General features: G+C 36.1%; 1 protein-coding gene across 1 annotated transcript in view; it reads left to right on the top strand.

Moving 5' to 3' along the window:
- scgn (secretagogin, EF-hand calcium binding protein) overlaps positions 1-9,501 on the top strand; it is a 26,942-nt gene extending 17,441 nt beyond the window's left edge. Inside the window, exons 4-11 of the mRNA XM_014017797.1 lie at positions 1,025-1,114; positions 2,185-2,241; positions 3,874-3,951; positions 5,665-5,720; positions 5,871-5,916; positions 6,035-6,094; positions 8,012-8,080; positions 8,971-9,501. Of these exons, the coding sequence (XP_013873251.1) occupies positions 1,025-1,114; positions 2,185-2,241; positions 3,874-3,951; positions 5,665-5,720; positions 5,871-5,916; positions 6,035-6,094; positions 8,012-8,080; positions 8,971-9,099 (585 nt within the window). The 3' untranslated portion in view covers positions 9,100-9,501. The remainder of the gene's footprint in view (positions 1-1,024; positions 1,115-2,184; positions 2,242-3,873; positions 3,952-5,664; positions 5,721-5,870; positions 5,917-6,034; positions 6,095-8,011; positions 8,081-8,970) is intronic.
- Positions 9,502-12,343: the final 2,842 nt, after the last annotated feature.

The raw sequence follows: 12,343 nt of genomic DNA, 5'->3' as shown, positions 1-12,343 counted from the left end.
TGTTGTTTCTGACTGGTTAAAACAGAGTCTGTTATATCCGTGCCTTTAGCACTAATGTCTTTTGTCCACTGATGAAAACAGGCCCAAATTACTACCCGATCAGGTGAGGTTCTGAAGCCAGTCAGTAGCTTGCTGTTCTTTTCTTCGCTGAATGGCGCACACTTCAAGGCTTAAATAACATGGTTCCCACCATGTCGGACATGAGCATGCTCACCAAAACCAGTAGGTTTACACATTATTAGTTTTGAATGAAAAAAAAGAGAGATTTTGAATCAAACCATAGCCCCAAAAATCGGAATCAAATTGAATCAAATCGAGTCGTGAGATAGTAAAATATTTCCACCCCTGCTGTATGACATAAAATCAGTTGGTAAAAAAGTAAATAAATAAAAAGCATAGCATTGGAAGTGGAAATGCATTTCTCTCACCATTATTTATGCCATTCTTCATCTTATGTTGAGAAATACTGTATATCTGTTTTTATCAATCCTTGAATATATCATAATGCACAATTTCACTTGACAGAGCAAGATCTCACTCGGTTGATTAGTGCTTTGAGTGTGTGTCAAAGTCAAAAATAAAAACATAAAAAACAGGGGCGGCTCAACATTAAGTACGATCAAATAAAAGAGAAACAAAATAATGAYCTAACCAGCTTTTTGTTCATTGGCACAATATGGCCTTAGATCATCTTTTTATTTTTCTACACTTCTGCTGCACCCTGCCTGTTCTACAAGCCACAGTTTTGTCATTGGAAGAGCTGAAGCATCATAATGATTGTATAGAACAGTTTAATCCACAAATGCAGTGCTGATATTGTTAAGAAAGGCCAAACAAAAAAGAGGAGCAACTTGACCTGCAGCCGAGCCTGGAGCAGCTGCACAAGTTATTCTTAGTTAGGCTGTTGAATTATGTTTTGTTCCATGTTTTAGCAAATATATTTGGATTTGCATCAAACCTTTGTCTATGAGATATTTATAACTTAAAGAGTATTTATCAGATTTCTGCTCTCCTTGTTTTCCAGCTGGCCAACATGATCCTGCCTGAAGATGAAAACTTCCTGTTGGTTTTCCGCAGAGAAGCTTCTCTGTGCAACAGTGTTGAATTCATGAAGGTAAAAACAACCAAAGCCAAGAAGAAATCAATACAACACAAGYGTTATCAGCAGTGTGATATCCATGATGGTTACATGGTGGTAATAAAAACATCAGGGCTGCAAATAAGATTGCATCATAAAAAATAARTCAACTATTAGAAAAAGGCAAATATCAAAATTTCCTGATGAACTGATGGATGCAAATTGTTCATCCAACTTTGTAAGTTTTGAAAAAGGAATCATTAATTCTTTCTGCCGTCAATTTATTGAAAATCAACCCAATGTTAAAGCTTTTTTAAATTAAAGTTATGACGTAATTWTTTTATCCCTTTTTGTTGTACCCTTCTTAAACTCTGCTTGTTGACATCGTGTGTATATCACTTAATGCAAGAGACTTTAATTTAAAAGTCTAAAATAGATTAACCCTTTACCTTCTTTTTTTACTTCACACATGGGTGCTGCCAAGGAGGTGCCAGTGGGGGGCAACGGCCACCCCACTGTCCCCCCTTGGTCCTCTCGGGTCCCAAGCTTTTCCTTTGTGTTCATTTATAATTTCCCATAGCTATTTATTTAGGATTATAGGCACTAATTAAACATAAAACAAACATTTTTTAACAACTAGGAGTTAAAAGTATATTTTATTTAAAATTTTTAAATCAAACTCTATGGTCCCTAAATATGGACAGCCTGTCTAAAACCAATGAATCTAACAGGTTTTACCTACCGTATTTATTCGTGTATAATACAATCTCAAGTATAATACGATCATAATTTTTTGAGCTTAAAAAGCATTAAAAATCTAATTATCAATAACCTGTATATAATACTACCCCCCCCACACACACACTCACAGTTTATGGATGATTTTTAGGGTTAAATTTCTAGTACCATACATGAATAAATACAGTACTTGTATGTCAAAATTATACTGTTTTAAATTCAGCCTAGAATATTTCAATCTCAAACTGACTTTTTACAAAGACAATACAAAGTTCCTGTCTTTGCTTTATTGAAATGACCTGTTTCACATGAAGTTATTGTATTCCTGTTTTGTGAACGTTTGCTGATGTGTCCTGCTCTGCCTGTAGATCTGGAGGAAGTACGACGTTGACTGCAGTGGGTACATATCAGCTCAGGAGCTGAAGGTGAGGCTTCCAGCACAAACAAACGTCCATTTCCATTTACATCCAACTGATCCATGATAAAAGTCGTCTAAAGTCATCACACAGAGGAACAAAGTCAAGTCCAGAGACAGTCAAATTACATTCAACCCAATTCAGTCCTGATGGTTTTAGCAATTATTTACAAAAAGAATCTGGCATGGCAAACAGATTGTATCAGCTCTTTACTTTGATTCAATCTCCTGTCATGAGCCTGCAAAGGGCAGATGGCTAAAACTTGGTTTTAACAGGAAACCTCCAGGAGATGATTGCCATCTACCTCAAGGGAGGACAGAAAAGGGATTTATGAAAAAAACACTCAAGTCCAGAGATTTTTGCTATAGGAWAAAGGAAAAACAACATGGAGAATGAGTAATAAGGTAATAAGTAATGGCAGCAGAGTTAGAAGTGATCATGATTACAGAGAAACATCTGGTCAGCCAGAACTAATTTAAATAACAAAAATCTCTCAGCAGTGATGAACTAGAAGCTGTGAACTCAAATGAATGTTTGGCAACTTTTTATTTTTTATTCCAAAGGAAAGTTTCATGTGAATACTGACTGCGTTGTCAGCGAGGTCATCAGAGAATCCTTTAACTGAGRAAGCTAAATTCTTTTTTAACCTTCATGTCATTTTTATCAGTCTTTTATTGAAAGAATTTGAACATTTTCCTTTATTTAGTGGTTTTGTGGTCTTTCTGTAAAACACAAGAACAGCCTGAAGAGCATTGTCAAGGTTTGCTCAGAATAGTAAGGGTCCAGCAGAGCTGTATTATGAAGTGGTTTAATCATCTAGTTCAGTGTTTTACAAAGGGGGAACCACCAGGGGGCGCTAGGAAAGCTAAGAAAAAAATTAAAAAAATAACGTGCAATGTTGGTTTGTTAAATTATGTTAAACTAATGTAATTATTATTGAATAGTGAATAAAAGTGAGAAAAAACATTCTAAAAGTTGATGTTTCGTTTGTGGGTTTGCAAGGGGGGTCCCTGACCAGAAGCTAATGTTTGGGGGGTCATGGCATGGAAAAGTTTGGGAACCTCTAATCTAGCTCTGTCGGTTTGTTGTGCAGTTGGTTTGTTGTGCATATTTTTTCTCAATAGTCTTTGTTGTTTTAGGGAAATGGAAGCATTCTCAAATTTATTTCCTTACAAGGCCATTTTTTTCCTCCCAAAATATACTACCTCGTGAGGACCCACTGGTCTTTGTGGGGCCCAAAGCCTATGTAAGGTGCAGGCTATGTAAAGCCAAATCCTGCTTTGGTTTAGGATTAATGTGCGGATTAAGTGGGGTGGGGGTAGGGTTAGACTATAGAAAAGAACAAGTCAATGAAAGTCCCTGTGAAGATAGAAAGAAATGAAATGTGTGCATGTGTGTGTGTCGGTGTGCATGTGTGTGTAAATCTGGAACCTGCCAAACTGAATTGTCCTTTGGGGATAAAATAAAGTCGTCTGAACTGGATTTGATTTTAACTGATCTGTAAAGGAACAGCTTTCTATTTCAGCTTCTGACATATTTCAATGCTTGGTCTTTTAACTCATTGTGCTTTTCTGTGTGTGTGTGTGTGTGTGTGTGTGTGTGTGTGTGTGTGTGTGTGTGTGTGTGTGTGTGTGTGTTTAGGCTTTCTTAAAAGACTTGTTCCAGCATCACCAGAAAGATGTGTCCTCTGACAAGCTGGAGGAGTACACGGACACCATGGTAGTGGGAACGCACCTTGTAGGAATAAATGGGCTGTTCAAAAATGGCATGTCTGAATAAAACAGGAATCTAATGGATTTCTTCTTAAAAACTTTATTCTCAATCTTCTGACTCCAATCAGGTGCACAGCAGTCAGAMCTCAGCRTAAGGCTTTGGGCTGAAAACCCAAACAAAACAACYCAGTCCTGTCCAGGCTGGATCTAAGCAGAGACTCTGCAACACAACAAGAACTTCTTACTATAAAATGAAGTGACCTTATAATGTACATCTCTTCCTGGTTACACCCCTGGAGGTCTTACCTTTTACGTCTTTTTTGTTTAGACTAAAGAAAGAACACATGATAAGACACATACCAACTCTCATTCTGTTAATGATCAGAAAGTATAAAATACAATACTGCATCTAATATTCAATTAATCCATTACAAAATTTTCTTCAACCTGATAACAAAACTTATTTGTACATTTGATCAYGCAAAGACTAGTTTACAGCAAAAGTACATCTGTGTAATTCACTGCCACCAGGGCCTGAGCTACATCCCAAATAACCAACACTAAATTGCATGTGCAAAGTAAAAAAATTGCACGTGCTTTTGGTGGGTGTGGTACATGGGATCTACTAGGATTGTGTGTGCTAATGATAATGGGTGCAAAAAAGATGCTGGCTGCCCTGYTGAAATTTGATTTTGCGTGAGCCAGTGTGGAGGAGGCAAATGAACCAGAAGCAAGAAAGCGCAGTGCTACAAGGAGTTTTTCTTTAGGACACATGAAATTTGTAACAAGCTCCTAATTAGCCCTTAGACCCTCCAACAGCTTGTAAATGGCATTACTGGATAAATTACAGTATGTGTCTCTGTTTTTCCTGACCGTCCTTTATGACACGCACACAGACCCTTCATGATTTCCATCATTGTTGTTGCACCTATGACTCCTTCTCACCGCAACCCCTGCAGACGTAAGGCTGTGCCAGTTTGCACCTGCCTTTCAAACGTGTCAAATACAAATGCAAAAATAGCAACAGCGACCAGTTTCAGATTTGATCAATCCCACTGCAGGTGCTACATGATTACATTTCCCATATACTCCTCCCAGAATTTAGCACGTTCTGATAATTATCTTATATTCTACAGTCATGAAGACAAACATACTAAATTGATTGTGCCTGTTAGTTTGATCATTTGAAGCAGTTGGTTTAGTTTGCCTGTGGTTACACACACAAACCTTTAATAGTTCAGGCCAGTCTGTCTTTGTCACATCTGGAGTATTATGGCGATTTAGTTAGTGTAAAAATATTTAAAAATATTAAAATAATGAAGGATTTTCCCAAAGACCTGAAAGCTGATTGGTTGTGCTGTTGTGTCGATCAACTTTTTTTAAATGACCAAATATAAAAAGATAAAATAAAAAACTGAAATCTTCTGGTTTTCAAGACTTATACAGTTTCTAGTAAAAAGTACTGTATTAAATGAAAAAAGGAATCAAAACAAACAGTTCCTCAATTTTTAGCATGAGAAATCACAAATAAACATTTTTCTTTTTTATTAGTTTTCAAAGTTTTTAGTTACGGTAGCTACAAATCTTCCTTCCTCAGACAGTCAAATCCTTTGGATTCATGATATTTGATTTAGACAAGAAGAAGTGCCACTGACTGCAGAAACAACCCGAACATTTTTCACAGAAGCTCATTTTTAAATGCATCTCTCTTTTCTTGCAGATGAAAATTTTTGATAAAAACATGGACGGTCGCTTGGACCTAAATGATTTAGCCAGGTAGTGTTACTTTTCTATTATTATTGTTATTGTTGTTATTATTATTATTATTATTATTTTGCTATAAGCTAATATCTCAAGATGATATTAAGCATTAATTTCTTGACATCTTTGAATCCTTCCTTTAAATATGTTGTTTTTATCTCTAAGGATCTTGGCTGTGGAAGAGAACTTCCTGCTTCAGTTCCAGATGGATGTAAGCACATTTTGTTATTTTACATGCAGCAGTTAAAAAAGGATCAAGTCTCGTCATATTTATTTTCTCTTCACGAGTTTGAACAATTTAATTTTATCCCCCCCCCCCCTCCACAAAGGCCTGCAGTAAAGATGAGAGGAGGAGAGACTTTGAGAAGATCTTTAACCATTATGATGTTGTAAGTTTATTTATTTAACGTTACTCAATCTATCAGTTCACTTTTATTATTTTACAATCCGTGCTCCCATTTTGAATTTACATACATTTTAGACATTCTGTATATTTGCTAAACAAAAAAAATTAAACAAATATTTTGGGGTTATTTGAGTTAAAAACTTTAATACCAAAAATTACAAAAATACAACAAATAGAAACGGGTTCAAGGGACTCATCGTGTGAGTTTTTTAAATCTCTTACCCAGAAAACAGATCTCAGCTGGATTAATTTGATGGTTTTTGACCTAAATTAAGAATAATATCTGCTAATGTTTGCCACAACACGCTCTCACGTTAGCCCAGTAAAAGGAAGTTCCATGAATCTAATCAGCTCGTTGTACCCGACTAACAGAGTCAATTAAATAAAATATTCATAAAGAAATCAGACTTCGGAACATGACAACACCAACTTGGCATGACGTGACGAGCTTCTGCTTTTATAGACAATTTTACACATATTCAGTTTGTTTATTAAAAGAAATATTTTTTACTTATTGTATCTTTTGCAAAACTGTCCAGAACTCAAGTACTAGTGTGTAAACTAGTTTCATTTCTGAAGTATTTCTGATGAAGCAAGGTGAACATTTTAGTTGCTTTTTTTCAAAGTTGCCTATCTTTGCTCACGCAGCATCTCAAGAGGCCTGAAAGTGATGAAAAAATTCCAAACAAAAGCAGTCCTTCTTTTGTACTATTTGGCCTTGTTTACCTGCAAACACTCAACGTATTTTTGTAAGCATGAAAGCTGCTCACAAAGCATTTTCCTTTTTGGTTTTATTCCCGTTTCGTGTTTCACATGAAACTCTGTGAACTGGAGATGAAAGATGTGAGCTGTGTCACAACAAGGTGGTCTGCAACCTGTGGCTCTCGGGCCACRTGCAGCTCTTCGTTCCCTCTACAAGCGGCTGTTTGTAGCTTTGATCAAAACAGATGTGGACCTGAATAATATTTGCATTCATGACCTGAGAAAAATAACTAGTTTGAGAAGTTTTTTCTGTCCAACTTTATGCAAAGATTTAAACGTAGCCTTTGTTACAGAATTRTACAAAGAAGAAGGAAAAGTTTTATACTTTATTAGTCGTTGGTCAGCTTGTTCTCCACTTCATTAATCCAATTTTCAGTCAAATAGTGAAGTCTTTCCGTGAAATCTTATAAAAAATGACGTTTTTCTTTACATATATGAGGAAAGTTATTCAGAGAAAGAAACAGAAATTGTAGATTTGCTCACATGTGGTAATTTACTATAAGTTTTTAAAATAAGTTTTGTGAGATGACAAAAAAAGTAAAAAACATGTCTTTAATAAACTTTTAAGTAAATAATGATATTTCATTGATAGAAATTATTTCATTATATTATAATAAAACATCCACCAATCTAACTTCCTAAGGAATGATTTCAATACCATGTGTTTTATTTCAAAGTAGGATTTTTTTTACATTTGTTTTTTCGTTTACAATTAAATGACTCACTGTAGGCTTGCAGATGTTCAACTTTATAATGTCCCAAAATATACTATGAAGTAGTATTTAGAGAGTTCTGTTATAGGAGAATATGCAGAATTTGCACATGTTGCAGGTCCTGATTTAATCATTATTGTGTAAAAATGTTATCATCTCCATTTCACACTAACCAAATTTTGTACAGCATAATTTATGTGATTTTTTTAATGTTGAGTAACTCTCACTTCATGATCCTTCATTATCAGGACTTTATTCTCTGAATGGTTGCTTTAAAGTAATAAAATGTGCTTTTCTGCCTGCAAACATGTATGTGTTTCCTTCTGCTCAATGATTTTCAAGAAGACAAAAATAGCTACAGGGCATAATTAATATAACTTTTCAGCATTTACTTACTGTTTTTTSTTCCCGCTTCTGTTGTTCAGAGTAAAACAGGAGCTCTGGAGGGTCCTGAGGTGGACGGCTTCGTCAAAGACATGATGGGTCTGGTCAGGGTGAGGTTATTTCTGTCATCTTTTTTTTCTCTCTCTGTGAACGTCAGAGGATACTGTAGTTATCTAAAAAAATCATTTAATAATTTAAATTAAAACCCAGCTATACAATTATTAATTAAAAGCTTTTAATCCTGTTAAAATGAGGTGGAAACAAAAACATGGGATTTCTTACTCTGAGAGATGCCGCTCATCTTCACGCGATTTACAAAATCCACAAATAAGTGTATCAGTGGGAAAGCTGCATGCTTCAATCTTTTGTTTGTTTTATGGAAAATTTAACATTTAGGACCTGATCGATTAAGACCCAAAATAACGAGCGCTAAATTGTTGTGCAAACTAAACAACAATTTAATAGTGGGGGGTGGTGTCGGTGATTTACTGTTGCTGCACAAATGATAACAGGTAAGGACCGCCCTGTTAAATTGAGGATTTGATGTGTGCTACTGGCAACACAAAGCAAAGAAAATGGCTACAAATCACATACATGTCAACCCCTTCTGATATCGACCTGCATACTGACCAACATAAATATGTAAATTTCACATAAAGTCTGTAGTACTCTTACACAACACAGTGAGGTTGGGAGGCAGATCAGGTAAAATGACAGTTWCAAGTTTCAGGTTTGATCCTTCACACTGCAGGTGCTAAATGATCATGTCTGCATATTCACCTCCAAGTATTTTGTACKTTCTGATAATCATCAAATATCTGCAAAGTCACCAAGGTAAACACACTGAATGGGTTGCACCTGCTTGGCTGCAATGACTGCACCTGCGGTTAATAAAGCAGCTTGGCKGTCAATGCACATCTTTTACACGCTAACCTTTATTAGATCAGGACCTTTGTGTTGCTTGTCACATTTACTGACCCACTTCCTGTCTCCTCTCCAGCCGAACCTCACGGGTCCAGACCTGGACAAGCTGCGTGTTGTTCTGCTGAGTCACTGTGACGTCAACAAGGACGGAAAAATCCAGAAAAACGAATTGGCTCTGTGTTTGGGAGTCAARATGAAACTTTAGAGCTCTTATAGTATGTTATTACTAAATACTGATTCAGTGTGTATTCTGGGGTTAATAATACTACATCATGTTTTGGTCCAGATCAGCCTGAATGCTGGATAATTAAGGTYAATACAAAGTGTTCTGTCAAAAGCAAAACTAGGAGATGAAAGGATTTAAACTATACATCTCTCACCTGTAATCAGTTTCTCGTGCATGATTTACTTGAACAGAAAAGAGAGTTATGTCCATGATATCTCTCTGTTTTTTCTTCTTTATTTGAAGATATGTATGATGTAGGTTGAACATGTGTAGACAAGATGTAGCAGTGAAAGGCATGTTTTTCTGTTTAAAATGGCTTACAGTATGTTTTGTATTGTAATAACGGAACATAGAGTAAATAAACTGTGGCATACGATGACATGTTAATGTGTTTTTATCCTTTTTTCATACTTCAAATAAAAGATATTGACAAATTTTAAGAGCTCAGACTGATAAAATAAAATGAATTAATTGGAAAAATGAGAACAATTTTATTCATTTTAAAACTGTAGGCTTTATCCCATTATACTTTTGCAGAAAGTACGTATAGAATGTATTTACTTGAAATCAGGATAACTGGAACAGCTGGAGCAGTAAGGGGCAATATTGTTTGCAGCAACRTAGGGTTTTTGTTGACTGAAGGTTGTTATGAATTCAAATGAAATGGATGGAAAATCAAAGTTCTGGAAAATATGATGGACTATTTACAGAACATGGATGAGAGAACTAAAACCAACACTGTTAGGTAAATAGAAAGCTCTTTGGGGGCCTAATGGAATGGATCTAAAAGCTTTATTGCTCAGACTTTGTGCCACCACAAAGCTGTGTGGCACGCTCTCTGATGAACATTAAAGCACGCTACAAATATTGACTGGTTTCGACAGCTAACATGTTTTATTCTTGCATGTATGTTGTGTCTGAAACACCTGGGGTTGTGTGTGTTTGTGTGGGAAGAGCCGCTGAGACACAGCTGCTCCTAAACAAACAGAGCTCAGCTGGGACTGAAAGCTTTTAGCCGCTCGTTGTTGAACAGTTAGTGTAGAGCAGCACTAAGCTGGTGAATAAAACAAGGTTGGATCTCTGAATGAACCGTGAATCAGTGGTATTAATTTTATTTTGTACTTTGGTGAAGAGATAAATGAAATGCAGTTTGCTTAATTCTATTATTTTGACCCCTGTAATGTCATTTTTAAAGGAACAACTGTCATATTTGTGCACAGAAAGATTCACCTACTCAGCCAAAAGTACTTCTAAGTATTGTATCCTTGAGCTGAGTGCTGCCTTCAACACCATCTCTCATTCCTCCTCAACAGACTAACCTCTATCTTTACTCTACTATGGTTCAAATCTTATCTTTCTGACCACACTCAGCTCATTCAGATTAAGTCCTTCCATTCGCAGTCTTCCCGTCTCCACAGGTGTGCCCCAAGGTTTGGTCCTCGGACCCCTCCTCTTCATTATTTACCTTCTTCCTCTATGTTACATCTTCTATAAATTTGATGTCCATTTCCACTGTTACGCTGATGACACCCAGCTCTATGTGTCTATGAAACCTAACTCCATCCTCCACTCTCACTGACCGTCTCAGTGAGCTCAATCAAACAGCTTCCTCCAACTAACCTGTGACAAAACAGAGCYCATCCTGGTTGGTCCACAGTCTTGTGATGTCCTGGATGGACTACTGCAACTTCCTTCTTTTTGGTCTCCCCAATAAATCTCTTCATAAGCTACAGATAGTTCAGAACTCAGCTGCCTGTGTCATTGATAAACTTTTTATTAGTGCGCATTTTTTTTATTTCCTCTAGCGGGGTTTAGTAGAATCTCTTGATTTTTAGCAATAGGGGGGAGTTTTTTTCAATTAAAGATAAATTTTAAAGTAACTGTGACTTCAACTTTTTTGATAAATATGAATGCATCACTGGATAGATAATCTTAATATGCTGAAAAAAATTGTGCCACTGAGTTGAACAGTTGTTGAGATATTTGCTTGTGTAGCAAGAAGAAGTGATGACAAATGCCTGCATGTAAACACAGCATTGCTACAAAGGCTAACAACACAGACTGGTGGAAAAATCTGATGGTATTTAGATCGTTTTGAGTCAAAAGTTGAAAAAAAAAAGGTATCAAGTTGAATCTAAAAGAAATGTAATGTCAGATTGTAGAAACAAAGACCAAGGAGTTCCTAAAGAGTTCCTCTTTGTTGTTACTTGAGTTATCAGTTATATACATCTTATCAGGAGTATTAGGGAAAAAAATCCATGTGTACACAAGGATGAATGTGCAAACTCCACCCAGAAAGGCTGCAGAACAGGAGATGAACCTGTGGCTTTGTTGCTGAGAGRCAGCAGCTCTAACCACTGATCCACCATGCCTCTCTAAGATTAAAATATCTGCTGTGAAATAGGCTTATTTCAACTAAATGTTTCCATAATAATAATAATAATAATAACAATAATAATGTTCTCATATTTGCTGTCAATTTGAGAGTACTAACAAAAACAACAGAATTGTGCAATATGCAAGAGGTTTTAAGCCTGAATTTTCAGGTTGCCCTTTCCCCATCACAAAATCAAACAGTCATGACCCAATATTGCTCTGAGCAGCTAAAGACGCCATTAACAGTTATGTAAAAGCTTTATACATGATGGCTCATTGGAACTGCATTTTGTTCATTTATTCTGTGGTGTGCCATAATGGTCACATTACAAGCTTCTCCTCAGGTTTTATTGCCTGTATGTGTGATCTAATGAGGCAAGTAAAGATCAAAAGCAGAGCAAAAATCTAACAGGAAGAAGAAACTATGTGTTTGTGCATCATATACAATAATATACTGCTGAGACCCACTAAATGTTTGGATATTTTTGCCAAATTTGTGCTTTTTAATCCACYTTAATAGACTGTAGCTACTGCTTTGAGCGCATGCAGAAACTGTTCTTTTTAATTTAATGGTATGATGTTTCCTGGCTTTTTAATGACAAGCTGTGGTTGTGGACGAGAAAAAGTTCCTTTGTTATACAAGCCTGACCTCTAGTGGTCAACATGATGTAATTAAATAAACAAGCTCCTGTGAGCTTCTGAATTACTGTAGATCTCTGCTTTATGAAAGGGGAAGTGCATTTCATATAGGACTATTTACTTGAGCCAAAACGAATATTTTTGGTAATCACAGGAAAATGTTTGTTGTGGAACATTCACACTGAAAAATAACTGGATTATATATATA

The sequence above is a fragment of the Austrofundulus limnaeus genome, unplaced genomic scaffold (assembly GCF_001266775.1).
Source record: "Austrofundulus limnaeus strain Quisiro unplaced genomic scaffold, Austrofundulus_limnaeus-1.0 Scaffold177, whole genome shotgun sequence".
NCBI classification, from domain to species: domain Eukaryota; kingdom Metazoa; phylum Chordata; class Actinopteri; order Cyprinodontiformes; family Rivulidae; genus Austrofundulus; species Austrofundulus limnaeus.
Note: the sequence above shows the minus strand (reverse complement) of the source record. Positions and strands in the feature narration are given on the sequence as shown.